Source organism: Centrocercus urophasianus, unplaced genomic scaffold (genome assembly GCF_019232065.1).
Source record: "Centrocercus urophasianus isolate 14NV4802_14NV808 unplaced genomic scaffold, USGS_Curo_1.0 seq_35, whole genome shotgun sequence".
Taxonomy (NCBI): Eukaryota; Metazoa; Chordata; class Aves; order Galliformes; family Phasianidae; genus Centrocercus; species Centrocercus urophasianus.
Genome location: NW_024884922.1, coordinates 8,048,431 through 8,063,117, shown reverse-complemented (window position 1 = coordinate 8,063,117; position 14,687 = coordinate 8,048,431). Strand labels below are relative to the sequence as shown.

Genomic DNA, 14,687 nt, shown 5'->3' with positions numbered 1-14,687 from the left:
GAGAGGTTCTACAAAGCCAAATGCAAGGAGTGCACCCGGGCTGTGGCAACCTGCACCCTCAGTACAAGCTGGGGGATGTAAGGATGGAGCACAGCCCTGCCGAAAAGGACGCGAGGCGCTGCTGGACGGCAGCTGGGTACGAGCCAGCAGTGTCACCTCACAGCCCAGAAAGCCAACCGTGTCCCGGGCTGCATCCGCAGCAGCGTGGCCGGCAGGGCGAGGGGGGGATGCGCCCCTCTGCTCTGAGCTGTGAGACCTCACCTGGAGTGCCGTGTCCAGATGGGGAGTGCTCAGCGCAGGAGAGACGTGGGCCTGACAGAGCGCATCCAGAGGAGGGCTGCAGAAGTGGTGCCAGGGATGGAACACCTCCCCTGCGAGGACAGGCTGAGAGCAGGGAGAAGAGAAGGCTCCAGGGAGACCTGAGAGCAGCCATTCAAAAATCAAAAGGGGGGCTTTAAGAAATAAGGAGACAGATTCTTTAGCAGGGTCTGCCGTGACAAGACAAGTGGGAATAGTTTCAAACTAAAGGCAGGGAGATTTAAATTGGATACAAAGAAGAAGTTATCAATAACATAGGCAGTGAGACCCTGGCACAGGCTGCACAGAGAGGTGATGGTGCCCCATCCCTGCAGACAGCCGAGGTTGGGCTGGATGGGCTCTGAGCACTGCTGGGGCTGTGGACGTTCCTGTGCACTGCAGGGAGTGCGACCTGATGACTTCTAAAAGTTCCTTCCAACTCAAATGATTCCATGACTCCATGATTACAGTTCATCATTTACTGTAGCATCATAAACTGATTATTCTATTACTACACCAAAATAGCGCCGTGCAAATCTGTTTCATTTACTCCTTTGTGCTCGGCAAAGTAAGAATTTGCAGGAGCAGAGTGACCAACCATGTGGATATACAGCAGTCTTTGAGGTCTCATCGCAGTGTCCTTACTAAGTGAAAACTCCCATTTAAATCAACTGAAGCTCAATTATGTTTTACTCAGTTAATCTTAAGTAAAACTTCCTTACAGAGATATACATTTACCAGAAATATATTAGTAAGAGTGACAACACCATATTTGTTGTAGACTTATCATGCTTATTTTTGTTATCAGAATGCGTTATGATCAAAGCAAAGAAATTTAGAAACACATTCTTAAACTGTTCTCTCTTGAATTTCATGTTGCCACATTGTTTAAGATTTCCACTTTACAAGAAGTAATAATTTGATGAAGACGTTAGGTTTAACAATATGGGAAGCACCAGCAGCATCCAGACCTAATTTTTAGGCAGCATTCACTGGCAGCAGATTCCTGCCTGGAATTAATTCAGTACGCAGCACCCGATCGATCTGGCAGCTCCCAGTGCACACTGCCTGCCTGCCTGCAGCATGCACACAAAGGGCACGGCCAGATAACCTTTTGCTTTCCATTAAAGACATAGGAACCATTTTTGTATCTGCAGTAACACCACGTATTTTAAAACACATCAGGCTCTGCACTGCTGGATGGGCAGACTTCATGCTGGAACATTTGGGGGTTCCACTGCACGGGGCTCATGAAACACCCGCCTCAGCATTTTTAGAAGACACTACACTGAACAACAGAAAAATAAATTAATAGGAATACAACATTCAGCAACAAAATCTGTTAGAAAAGAAAAAAAAAGATCATTTGCAGAATCCATCTTGCATTGAGGAAGTCTTTGCTCTTCAAAATAAGCAGGTAACAGAGGTGACATTTTTCCCTTTTTGAACTGAACACTGTTCCTCATGGAGAATGCACTACAGACTGCAGAAACAATCACATGTGAAAACAAGGAGCAGGTAAAGGCTACGTGACAACCCTAGCAGACAGAACATGAAGCTTCCAAAGCTTCCCTTCATGTGCAAGGCTGAAAATATCAATGACTAAACCAACTCAACACTTTCAAATCATGACGCCACATTCATTTCACCCATTTCATGTTCATAACGCACAGCTTAACAGCTGAATTTAGACTACAAATATAACATGTACGTTAACGTATCTATGATGTAATTATATGTAAAAGTAAAGGGTTACACGACTAGCTCAACAAACATGCTCTGGATTGAGAATAAATAATGCAGTGTTTCCCCTTTGTTTTTATTTATCAAAAAGTTTGGCTGGAAATGAGAAATTGATATGAAATAGCAATTAAGAAGGAATTTTTAAAAAGGAATCCACCTGACCCTGCTGCCCATCCTTTAAAGCCATAATTCTCTCTGCTGGCTGCTCAGAAACAAGGAAGGGATAATACACATGATACAAATTGCTGATCTCTCTGGTAAGAGCTACCTGCAATTGCAATCCTGCACAATCACTACACAAAGTGATCAGGAAATGAGCACACCTCCAAGCACCGATTACATTTCTGCTCCTAAGTTGCACTATTCAGTGTGCTCTGGGGCATCAGCCAACACTACTGAGTTCCTCAAAATTCAAAACGAGGTATGGGAATAAAACCTGCATAAGCGTACAGTTTTTCCATTAAATGGCAACATGATTCAGACACAAGTTCAAAGAATTTGTATTTCCATGGTTCACAGTACTCTCTCCCGCATCAGATAAAAGATTATTAGAATATAATCCAGTGCAAATTTGCATTGCTGCTTTCCACACATCAAGGAGTTGAGAGACATGCACATCCAGTAGATCTCAGCGAGCACAGTCCTGCCCCAGTTCCTCTTGGATCTGTGCAGGTATACAAATGGAGAGATCTCACCTTTTTTGCTAACACTGCACTCCTGAGACATTCAAGAGCCAATTGAATGCATATGGCTAAAGATACCAGCACCAAGCTTCTATTACCGGTTACGTTTGTTCCACTTATAGAGCAACGGGGGATGTCAAAGAAAAGCACTTTCTCCACATCACACATACAAGAACCCTCATAATGTATTAAGATGGGCTGGAGGGAAATGTGCTGATAGTATTCTATGCCTCCCTAGTAAGTCAGGACATGGGAAGACATGGAGGATGAAGGAGGCAGAGCAGTATTTCTTGAACTATACCATATTCCTTCTGCTTGCCTTTCCAGCACTAAGCCATGTTTTTCAGAAACTCATCACGTCCATTTGGGCTGTTCCAAGTAATTTTTATCCCCTTGATCCCTCCCCAGATCTTTCAAAACAAGGAATCAACTTATATCACGTGTTGTACTGTAACTAAGGGAACATCTGTACACTTTGCCTACAAAAGCAAGCTCTGCAGCTCCTCATTAATTTCATTACTCCAGTCTGATATCACAATCACTGCTCTTCCTCAGGGTGCCAGCACCTCTGTGGATGCTCACACGGCTGGTACCGCTGCACAACAGCCTTCAAGCCCTGCCATTCAGAACCACAAACTCAGGCGTAATTCCAATGTGCTAGTCATTATGAGTTCTGTACGTTTTCTGTATCACTGCTTTCAAAATACTGAGCGTTTGCATTCAAGTCATTCATTCACCCACACTCCTCATCTGATTTCTCCCTACTTTTTCCTGTTGTAAATCTTGTTTGCTCTGATAGCTAAGTGCATTCTAATCTAGTGTTAAAACAAATGCTATGTTTTGATCTGCTAATAACTAAAAAAATGCCAAAGTATTGCTGTATGTATTCATGCTGTGTGTATTGAACACGTACAGAAAATTAGCTTTTCTTTTTCCTACCAGCCCATCTTTGGCAGTTGCTGTACACACACATACCATGCCTACAGCCTGAGCACAGGCACAAGAGCAGAACTAAACATTCTGCTTCCAGCTATGCACATGTGGAACACAACATGCTCTTCTCAGTCTTCCACACAGCAGAGTTTATGTAATGAGAAGAACCCCAAATAGAGAATGCTGGGGTTAGTGTGACTTTGATTAAGTGGTAATTCCTGATTTGGAAGCAGAGGCCCTACAAAGTGCCTTACATACACTTCAACAGCCCATAACCTTGCTCCTAACACAGTCATTCTGTTTCACTGCAGAGAAATCAGTGCTCATCACCAGCTGCTATAGCAGCTACTGTGAGACTGAAGGGCAGCTAAAGCTATACTCCACAAACTGAGCACAAGCAGTTTCGCCAGAAGAGCAATTAAAAAATAAATCCAAACATTCAGAACAGCACCAATCTCCACCAGTTTGAACGGAGGCTCTTTGGCAGTATATACAGCACACTCCCACTCCTTGCTGATGGCCTGGCTGCACATCTGGCTGAGCAGCAACACCCTTGTAAAGCAAAGGCTGCATGCCTAAAGGCTGCAATAAACAGCAGCTCTGCCTCAGCACCACCTGAACACACCGCATCCCGTGAAATTTATGCATTCAATTTAGATTTAATAAGATTATTACACATTTCTCTAAAATCAATTGTGCTTGATAGAGATCCTTCCCTGAATAGAAGCTACATCCTTCAGTGGAAGAATCACAGTTAAGGAAAATGAACGTGTACTACTTTACTTTTAAGGCAACATTCTCATTCACAAAAATACATTTGTATTTTTACTGCTTTCTTACAAATGGCAGATGTGTTTGTACATCATTCTGGAAAGGAAAGACTATGGACAGTTAAGTGAATGGTGTACTGCATGATGCTGACTGACCTTGCAATAATACATTCTTAGAGTTTGCACAATCTCTGCTTTAATAAGAATGAACAGTATGAAAATAGCTGGAGATGTATTTTTGGAGAAAAATGTAACAGATTGAACAGTGGTCCGTGGTGGTTTAATTTATGTGAAGAAGAAATATTATATAACGTACCAGTGCATTATTGCAAGATGTTTGTACACAATCATGGTCAGAAGCCTGATGTTTTGGTAAATATATATGTTTCATGGTTCAAAGAACACAGGAGACCCGTGCCCTTGATAACATCAGATCTTGTTAAAATCCTTCTCTGCCCATGAGCCAAGTGTTCCAAGTATGGTCAATCATTCAGAACTACACATGACTTTCATAGGCTGCAGGAAATGTACTTGAAAGAAGTTCCCTTTATCATTTCACCTACAAGCGGAACATTTCAACTGGCAGCATTTTGTCAAAAGGGATCAGCTGTTATTTAAAATTAATTCAGTCAGATTCATCATGAAATCAAAACACAACTTGTCTCAGTTTTAAGGGTTTTTGTTTGTTTTTTAATTTATACTTCAGTAATTCATTTGATTTCTTCAGAAAATGCCTTTACCCAACAAAAAAAGAAATGAGGTCATGAAGATGCCAAAAAACTAGTTACAAAAACCAGTGCTTTCTCTTACAAACATATTAAACAACCAAAATAGTTAGAGAATCGCATTTGCAGCAGTATTTTAAATCAACTTTTAGAAAATATGCAATAAAAGGAGACCTAGCAAATAATAAGGTGGTTGTGTTAACACACATGACATCAGGAAAGGGGAAAGAAACATATAGAGAAAAATAGAAAAGGGAAGAGTACGTGATTCAATGGAGCTGGAAACGGCACATCTAATCTGGCATTTCAATAATCAAAGCCAAGTCAGGAGGATGGTGTGAACAATGGTGTGAAATTACCAAAAAGGGACTGCAGAAAGCTGGAGGAAATGACTTACTGCTACACGCGTTTTATAAATTGCAGGAGAGATTAGAAAGGAACAGCTCTCATTCTTTATATACTTCTAGTACAGTTTAAGAAATCTTGGCAGAACATTGCAAGATGCGTCTTTCACACCCGCTCTTCAAAATGAGCTTAACCTTCTAATGCCCTAAAGTCCATTAACTTCCAGTTTTAGACTTTTATGAATGTGATAAGGCAGAAAAATGTTCCGCATTTCAAAGCGAAATACTGTAATCTTATGTTCACCACCATAAATTACTGCCTAATGAATCCTTGATAACTGCAGAGCCATCTTCACCCTGCAGCCCGAGTAACCATTGGTTCTGAACACTCAGTGAGGCAAGAGTTGTACCAAATGTCCAACATACAGTGAAGGTCAACTCCTACACGCAGCTGCATTAGTTCCTTTCAGAATCCTTCTATGCTTTGGGGATGCCAAAGAATCCCTTCATAACCATTTCTATAATCTTAGACTCTTTGGTAATTATATCAGCCTTTTCCAAAGTAGGTTTCTTCTCTGAAATCTCCAAACTACAGCCCTACCCCTCAATACTAGGGCAAGCCTTTGCAAAAGACACTGCATTCTTAGTGAAATGCACTGAATGCTCTATTTATCTAATCAACATTAGGGATCCCAAGCAATTTCATGACTATCAAATTTGAAAATTTCCAGAAATTTTCATGCGTAACTCAAACGCCTCTTTCCCTAAGTTGGCAGAACTGCTAACAAATTGGTTTATGGCATTCCTTTTTCCCCCTTTATCAATCAGTGGAGTTATTTTACCATTAGTCACACAATTACTTACGTGATATGACACTGTCAATGTACTGTGGCAAATATGGAGCCCAAGCGTCAATGGTCTCCTTCCGGCCTGCCTGTTCAATCCTCCTCAGTTCTGCTAGAAGCAGGGCCTGGGCAGCTTCTCGTACCTATACATCAACCAAAACATCACAGAAACTCAATCATGAAATATTTATCAATATGCTATCAGTGTAATTTAGCTACCACGACAAAAAGAATCACTTAAAAGAAAGAAAAAAAGAAAAAAAAAAAAAAAAACTTGTATAAAAAACTGAATGTAGTTTTTAGAAAACCCACATTTTTTCCTGCTCCTTTCCAACTTAAGTACAGAAACAACATGGCCACAAACAGGACAACCCCTAACTATGGTGACTCCCAACACAGGACATAACAGAGCCATAGGCACTGTGAGAAAACCTTCCCCAGCAAAGAGGCTACTTCACATCCCCAGAAGTGAACAGAAAGTGAGGTTTACCACTGGAAGAAATAAGGTGGCTCACATTACGTCAAGTAAAATGGTTATTGCCAGTCACAGTAATGCACTAAAAATCACACTGTCACACTGATGCACTAAAATATCACCAAAACTTGAATTTTCTAGAAACAACTTGTGATCAGCCTTCTTTCTAACAAAAGTTGTCCAGAATTCCAAGATATGCAGCGAATAAATAATTTTTCTAATATCGAAGCTGGATGTTGGAATACCATAGCAGAACAAAAATCCCCAAGGAACAGCTTTCAAATGAAATAATCTCATTTGTGTGCAGTGTGGAAGAACGGGCAATGTATACACACAAAGAACTTATGCAACTCGATCAAGGTAAGACAGAAAACAGTGGGCAAGCAGGGATCAGCAGAACGCTAGCTTGACACCTCAGGGTATCCCGAAAACGGACTCCTACTGCTTACAAATCCTAATTAGTTTCAAAGCAATTATCCTCTCAGAAAACCATCTCATGGTATATCCTATCTAGCAGAAGAACAGGCACCCAGCTAGCAAAAAGCCTATTCCCCATTAAGTTACAAGACTGCTCAAGTCCTACAGCCTATAATCCAGCTCTGTTCCTCCTTTCCTACTCTGAAAGCTGCACAGTCAACGAAATTTTTGCCACAGTAGCATAGGTGCAGTGTTAAGGCCTAGCAGTCATTTATCACACTGTTGGTGACAAACCACTTACTGACTGCTGTACACAAGCTCCAACAAATTAAGCAACTCAGCAGTCTCTTGAGAAAAAAAAAAAACACATAGGTTAGTTTTTGATCCTAAAGAGATTCATAATGGAATATGAGAAATTTTAATCCTGGAATTTCGTTAGGAAGATGTATATACAGTATATGTCACAGAAAAGCTAAGAAAAAACAAATGAACAAACAAATATAGAGAGATACAATCATTTTTTCTCAACATTTTGAAAGAGGTTAATGGGAAAACTGACCTGCTGCATCTAGAATCAGCAGCTACAAGAACTTTTGTCAGAAAGTACTTTTTATATTAAGGAAAAATGAGCTTAATAACAGCCATCAACATCGGACAGGTACGTAAAGCTGCACTCTGCATAAATAAAAACCAAAATAACAAAACATTCAAATATTGCAACGCATTAATCACTTCTGCCTCTCCTCCCACACTTCCATACATCCTCTCTCCCTTTGCCCTAAGGTTCTGCTGCTGGGAACTGAGCTTCCCTGAGGACTCCCTCAGTGATTTGCTCCTGTTGCAGTGGAGCAAGGCTGCCATCCAGTGGCACATCACGGAAGCTTCTCATTTAAAACGATGTGTCACTTAAATAAACAGAGACTTAAAAACATGAGACTGATATTTGAAAGCGTGTTATTTGGGGTTTTTAGAATTGGGCATTGGGGATGAGGGGGGAAAAACAAAAACAATCAACAGAATATTACTGCTGAACTGATACACAGGCTGCTCAGAAAAGTGTGAGTGCCTCATCCCTGGAGGGCTCGAGGACACGGATGGGGCCCTGTGGAGCCTGAGCTGGAGAGGGCAACCATGGTGGAGTGGGTCTGGGGGATTCTGGGGACTCTTTCAACCCAGCTGGTCTGTAATTCTGTGATCCTATGAACTCACCTCCAGGCAGCGGTCCTGCCACCTGCGAGCCAGCATCTCCAGAAGAGGAGGCCTGAACTTGTCCAGACCCAGCAGGTCAGGGAGCATCACACAGTGCATGGCAGCAAGCTGGCTCCACCCTGTTCAAACACAGAAGAACACATCAAAAACACTGTTTCTTTTCATCCTCCCTCAAAATGGAAGTATAACTGCACTGAATCACGGGCTTGAATTTCAAGCTTGCAACCCTCAGAGCATGTTCAACACACTAAATACTGAAAAGCTCCTAAGCACAAGCCACAGTCCTGAGTTCAAGACCATCTTCAACGATTTTTTGAAACAGTAGTTTCCATTATTTTCACACAGTGTCCTAAATGCAAGTTTGATGCCATTCATTTAAAGAAAGCTAATCATGTAAATTATCAGTAGGAAGATTATAGATGTTTTAAGGAGGTATGCCAGCACATCAAAGCACACATTTGTCCACCACCCTCACTCTTCCCATTTAAATCCTGCTTCACACTGGAAGCCTGAAATATTACTTAGTTAAGAGCAGTAAAGAGGAATCTATGAACCCCAAACAACAGAACCTAAGAAGTCCTGTAACGTACGCCAAAATCATGCTCTTAGTATTATGATCTACTTCAACTTGAGAAGCATGAGAAATACCTGCAATGAGCATATAGATCTCCATTTTTAATTTGTCAGCAATGGTGAACACAAAAATCTCAGTATTTGAACTAGCAAAGTTTTTCACGATGCTACAAGGAAAATAATAAGATCTAATTCTTGAAATTCCTATGAAAAAACACAGATTTATGGCTTAGCAATAAGGCATCAAAGCAAAGGTTTAAAGCAAATTCCCTGCAGCAATTCAGGAGTTGTGGGTTAGTTTGGTCTGTGTTAGGTTATTTGTGTGTGTGCCAATCTTCAGGGCAGAAAGTCATTCTTCACTATGGAGATGAACCTCTATTAGAAAAAAAATAAACACAAACCCCAAGTAGTCTAATTGAACAGTTTCTGTCTTCACTGCACTACAAATCAGATTTAAACGATGTGAAGCTCATTTTTGTTCAGTTCTGAATATAAAGCATCACAAAAGGTTTAGCCTCCTGGTTTGTGCTACAGGCACTCCCAGAAGATCCCCAAGCTCCAGATGGAGCTGAGTCATTGCACTGAGAAGCAGCAGCCATACCCACGTGGAAGTACAGCAGTGGGACATGAACTGTGCATGGTTAGCTGCAGTGTGGTCACTCACATTCTTCCTACTTTAAAAAGGTTCATTATTTTGTCAAAAAGCAACAGCAAAACAAGTTACAGTCTGAAATCCAAGCTTTGACGTGGTCACTGAGAACTGAACTTCGACAGAAAGTCCCGGACAGACAAATCCCATCTGTTCACCCTCTAGCAGCAAATATGCAAAAATAAACTCATCACCTCTATTTCTTGAAAAGAAAAATACCTCCAAAGAACAAATTAAAGTCATATCATAACAATGATAAGGAACATTAGTTGAAAGTAAAAGACAATAGATAGAAAAAATGAGGAAAGATACCTTCATTTACTAAGAAACAGGTATGTAAAGGAGGAGCAGTGTCAGAGCCAGAGTGACCAGCTTCAGTGCTAGAAGAAACAGCAGGAGCAACTTGCAGAGGAAAGAAGAAGAAATAAAGAGAAAAAAATAGGAAAGTGAGGATAGCAGCTTCTGAAAAACAGATTAGTATCACTGAAGAATGAAAAACAAAACCGTGATAATATTAAACTTAAAAAGAAAAAAAAACTTCTAGGCTTTGTAAGAAGCGGAGTGTGTCAGTGAGGAGAAGGCATGCAACTACAGAAAAACAGAGTCACTAACATAACTCTGCATGTTTTGAGAAGAAGGTATTTGCAAATGAAAAGATCACAACTGCAGACTTTGAAAGCTGAGCTCACTTTAGCAGCACTGTTGACTGCATTTCAAAGCAGGAGTTTTGCTTCTGTTTGGGGTTTTTTTCCGAAGACAGATTTCAAATTTGTACTGCTCATTACAACCAAACAGTAACAACCCAGAAACAATCCCTTTCAAACCTGGGCTGTCTCACCTATTCATCTAAAATGCTGCAGAACATACTGCTGATGATTAGTTTCAATATAGTTCCATTTTAAATTTTTCTCTATTTGAACAAGCTTGAACCTCAACCAGAGGAAAAGGCTGAGAACATCAAGCAGATGGATGTAAGGCATCCAGGGTAACACTACAGGCAAGCTGACAGGAAGGCACGTGCTCCAAGCAGCAGCTGTGATGTATTTGCTTTGTAAACTGTGTAATTTCTTGTGCAAATGCAATTTAAAATCAGTTCTAAACATTATACTCCCGTAATGCTCATTGTTGAACTTTATCACATGAAAAGACATGCAGACCTTATGGCATACACAGCTACAACCAGAGGTCAATGTGGAGATTTAGAGGTCCCTATCTGACACCTCCTTCCTGCTGAGAAATTACCATATGTCATCCCCCTCTTTTATTCCGTTGCAGAACAACAATGGGTTCAAGCTCCTGAACAGATTAAGCATTGTCTTCTGTTTGCTTTTCATGCAGTGAAGTTCTATTGTCACTGGAGGACATCTGCATCAGGGACACTTTGCCATGCCCTCTACATGAATGCAGCGCGATGGCACGTGTACAGTGACAGCATGAGCAGCAGAAGTCACTTCGCAACAAAGACTGCTTTCAGCAGATGTATAAAAGAAGCTGTCCAACTTATGGAAAATAAACTCAAATTTATGTGTTTTTGTGTTTGTTTGTTTGTTTGTTTCTTAAAACAAAATTGAAGACTTTGAAATTTCTCCCTGTTGCTGTTGTTCTCTGCCTGCAAGTGTCAGTAATCATAACAGTCACTATGATGGAAGCAGCTGGCCCAGTAGCAGAGTAGCACAGAGATGTGCTGAGCTCAGGACAAATATAGGTCAAATGGGTGGACATTCAGCATGTCATACTATGCATTAATCGTATCTATACTAATTGATTTTTAAGAAGCACTGGTAATTTATGAGCAGCAAGATGCTGTAAGTAGCAACAATGGGATATAAATGTATGACCTAAGGGTAGCATTCAAACTCTTCTTCCAGGAGCATTCTAGTCACACTGCCAAACACTGGCAAAACATCCCAAAACATCACAGTAAAGGAACTGTGCATTTAATGCATATAATTTCTATTTTTATCAGTTATTTCTGATGAAGTTAAAAATACTTCCAGTGAGTACCCTGCACTGTGCATGTCTACCATCATAACGAGCAAAGCTGTTTCAAAAGAAAATTGACATTCTTTTCATTCAGGAAAGAATAACTGCAATATAACTGCACAGTTAAAAACAAAAGTATATGCTATCTCTGACAGATATGCTTCTTCTGGCATTGAACTTGCCCAAAAGATACCATCTCTGGGAAACACTGGCCTCTCTAGTACAAATTTTCCAAAGAAAAGTAAACAGCTAAAAAAACAGATCTAGAGACAAGAGCCCTACTGCACTGTTGTGGTTTCTTTTAATTTCCACTTTTTTGTTACTGACTGCTACTTCTCTACTTCTGCAGCATCCCTACACGAGAACAAAGCCTGATGCATATCATTCCTGAAACTGGCTTCCTCTTTCAAAATACAGATGAAAACAAATTTGTATTTAGCACAAGAGTACAAGCACAAGCACCTCTGACAAGCAAGTTTCTTCTTTGGATATAAACAACCTCACTTTTGGATGCAAATGATGAAAAATCACATTTGATGTGTCAGTTACCTGTTGTGCTTACCAGCTTCCTAATACAAGAGCAGTTTCATAGTTTAAAGACATATGTAAGGATATCCAAAATACAAAAGCTAAATATCCATAAAAAATACAACAGTAAACATTTGTTTTCTGCAAAATGCAACCATTTTATAAATTGCAAATTGCTCCATACCTCAAAGAGGCAAAGTTTTAATAGCTTTTCTTTTTTTTTTTAACTATAATTTTGGAAGAAATTACATGAGCAGACACTGTCTGTGTCCCCAGCAGCTGCAGCAAACATCTCACTGCTCCTTAGCTCTGCACTCAATGTAAAAAGGCTACGCCACGTTGTCACAGATTCACTTGTTTTTTCCATTAAGACGAATAACTCATTTGCCCCAGTGAACAGCAGCTTTTTAATTCAGCAGAGGTGGAGGCACCTCCATCCTCCCTCCATTCTCTGTGGGACTGCTTCTGTGCTGCTCCCACCACTTGAGGAATTGAAGTCTAACCTTATGTACATCCTTCTTTTGTATCACAGGTTGTTCTATGTTTTATATTTAGCCACTGTACTCATGAAATAAAAGAGAATGCAGACTCCTAAAGGAGCCAGTATCATCCACTGCCATCTTTCATAAATACAGATAATGGAAACAGCAGCAGCAGTAGAAGCAGTGTTTAAAAAAAAAAAATTCTCCCTCCTTTTAAAAAGAAAGAGGAAATATTTATGTGTTTACATATGTTTCACCTTTATACTTCAGCTTATATGCATGGTATACATTTTTCTTCTACTCTGTAATAACTGTGAATGCCTTACAGACACCTCAATATCTGAATTTTAGGGAGCACTGAAAATACGCAAAAATTCCATGTCAGGGAACGACTCCATGTCAATATGAGAACTTTAAATTGATTCTTAAAAACTTCTTAATCACTACAACTTTCATCTAGAATATAACAGTACATTTGTAAACCACGTAGAAGCTAGTAACATTTTTATCACATGATAACAACACGATGACTTCAGCACATGGAGCTGAGAAGACGTATGAAATTGTTCCGAAGAAAGTGATTTCTACCTTGCTTAATTTGTCCTTGGGCTGCATGACTTGCCATCGACGGAGGGGCCTTCACTTTTGACATTTCAGGAGTGCCTGGCCGGGGTGGCCTGAAGTAGGAGAGGAGGGAGCATTAAAGAAGGAAAAGGCAAAAAGGGGAGAGAAATGAAGAAAGATTATTTGCTAAGATCCCGCATCTAAACAAACTTTGAAAGGCAATGGGCAAAGAACAGTCGTGCTGACATCAAGGAAGTATCTCATTTACAATTCCTAGCTTACCTGGTTATGTGCATTCGTATGTTTTGATTTACCTAGAATCCGACCTACTTTTTAATCTATTTAAATGCTATAAATATTAAAAAGAAGAGCAGAAACTGGCTTTCAGCCCTGCACTACGTTAACACTGACATTAACATACCATATTAACATCAGCCCCCATTATATTAACTTCTTTTTTTTTAACTTCTGCAACCTGATTAAATACAACAACATTACCTTGGCATAAAAAAAACACTATTGCCATGAAAGAAGAAACACATTGGTTGCCTGGGTATTTGAAGCTCTTATAGCCACTTGATAGAGCAAACTCCACAGTAAAATTAAACAGAATTAAACACCATATTTGAATAGAGACTCTAAACAGAAGTCATCACGTGTTAATAGGGGCACTGGTTCTACCTGGTTGGGCCTTTCTTCATGTGGTCTCCAATAAAGGTTGCATTGGTCATGCTCATCAGTGTGTTTGCCAGCGATATGACAGACAGGAGATGCTGAGTGGTGACAGCACGTGACACGCCGTATGTCCCCTTTCCCAATCCTTCTGTAACAGACACCTTCTTGCCCAACTCCATGCCATCATAGGATGGTTTGCCTACAGGCTGATTGTAGCCGGGAAGCATCAGAGACATGTGGCCTCCTCTAGACAGAAGGCCAAAGGACACTGAGCAGTGTGGCTTAAGCATGCCAAGACGATCAAGGCAAAGCTCATCTAGAACAGAATTCAAGCCCCAGGCATGAAGACAAGACATGAAAAGTTTTGCTGTATCCATGGTTAGGTTGTATTCTAGTAGAGTTAATGGTTTGGATTTGCTAGCACGATATTCTGGGTCAGTGTCTTCTCTTCTCTGCCTCATTGATTCTTCATCCTCATCTTCATCATCGAGAAGATGCTCCTTTATGTTTTCTTTGATGGTTTCCTTGACCTGCTGGAACAGGACAGCTGCTCGCTTACCAGTCAGGAAGGAGCCTCCCTTGTCAGACCCACCAGAGGCCTTCTGTAAATTCTCAGGAGAGATGAGGGCACTGTTGGGTCTTGCAGCCTCTTCGGTCAGCAGCTGAATTATCAGTGCTTCCACATCAAAGAAGAGCACATGTATATCTGGATCTGTCAAATTAGTCTTTATAGCTTGAACCATCAGAGAGTTATGTGAATATTTAGGTAAATTCCCCTACAAAAGGGGAATT

At 40.5% G+C, this 14,687-nt stretch overlaps 1 protein-coding gene across 3 annotated transcripts in view; it reads right to left on the bottom strand.

Moving 5' to 3' along the window:
* The window catches only part of WDR7 (WD repeat domain 7), a 113,062-nt gene that overhangs the window by 70,263 nt on the left and 28,112 nt on the right, over positions 1-14,687 (bottom strand). For all 3 annotated transcript variants that reach the window (XM_042831205.1, XM_042831204.1, XM_042831206.1), the window contains exons 15-18: positions 13,902-14,671; positions 13,245-13,333; positions 8,442-8,560; positions 6,360-6,483 (exon numbers count right to left, since the gene is read on the bottom strand). In XM_042831205.1, the coding sequence (XP_042687139.1) occupies positions 6,360-6,483; positions 8,442-8,560; positions 13,245-13,333; positions 13,902-14,671 (1,102 nt within the window). The remainder of the gene's footprint in view (positions 1-6,359; positions 6,484-8,441; positions 8,561-13,244; positions 13,334-13,901; positions 14,672-14,687) is intronic.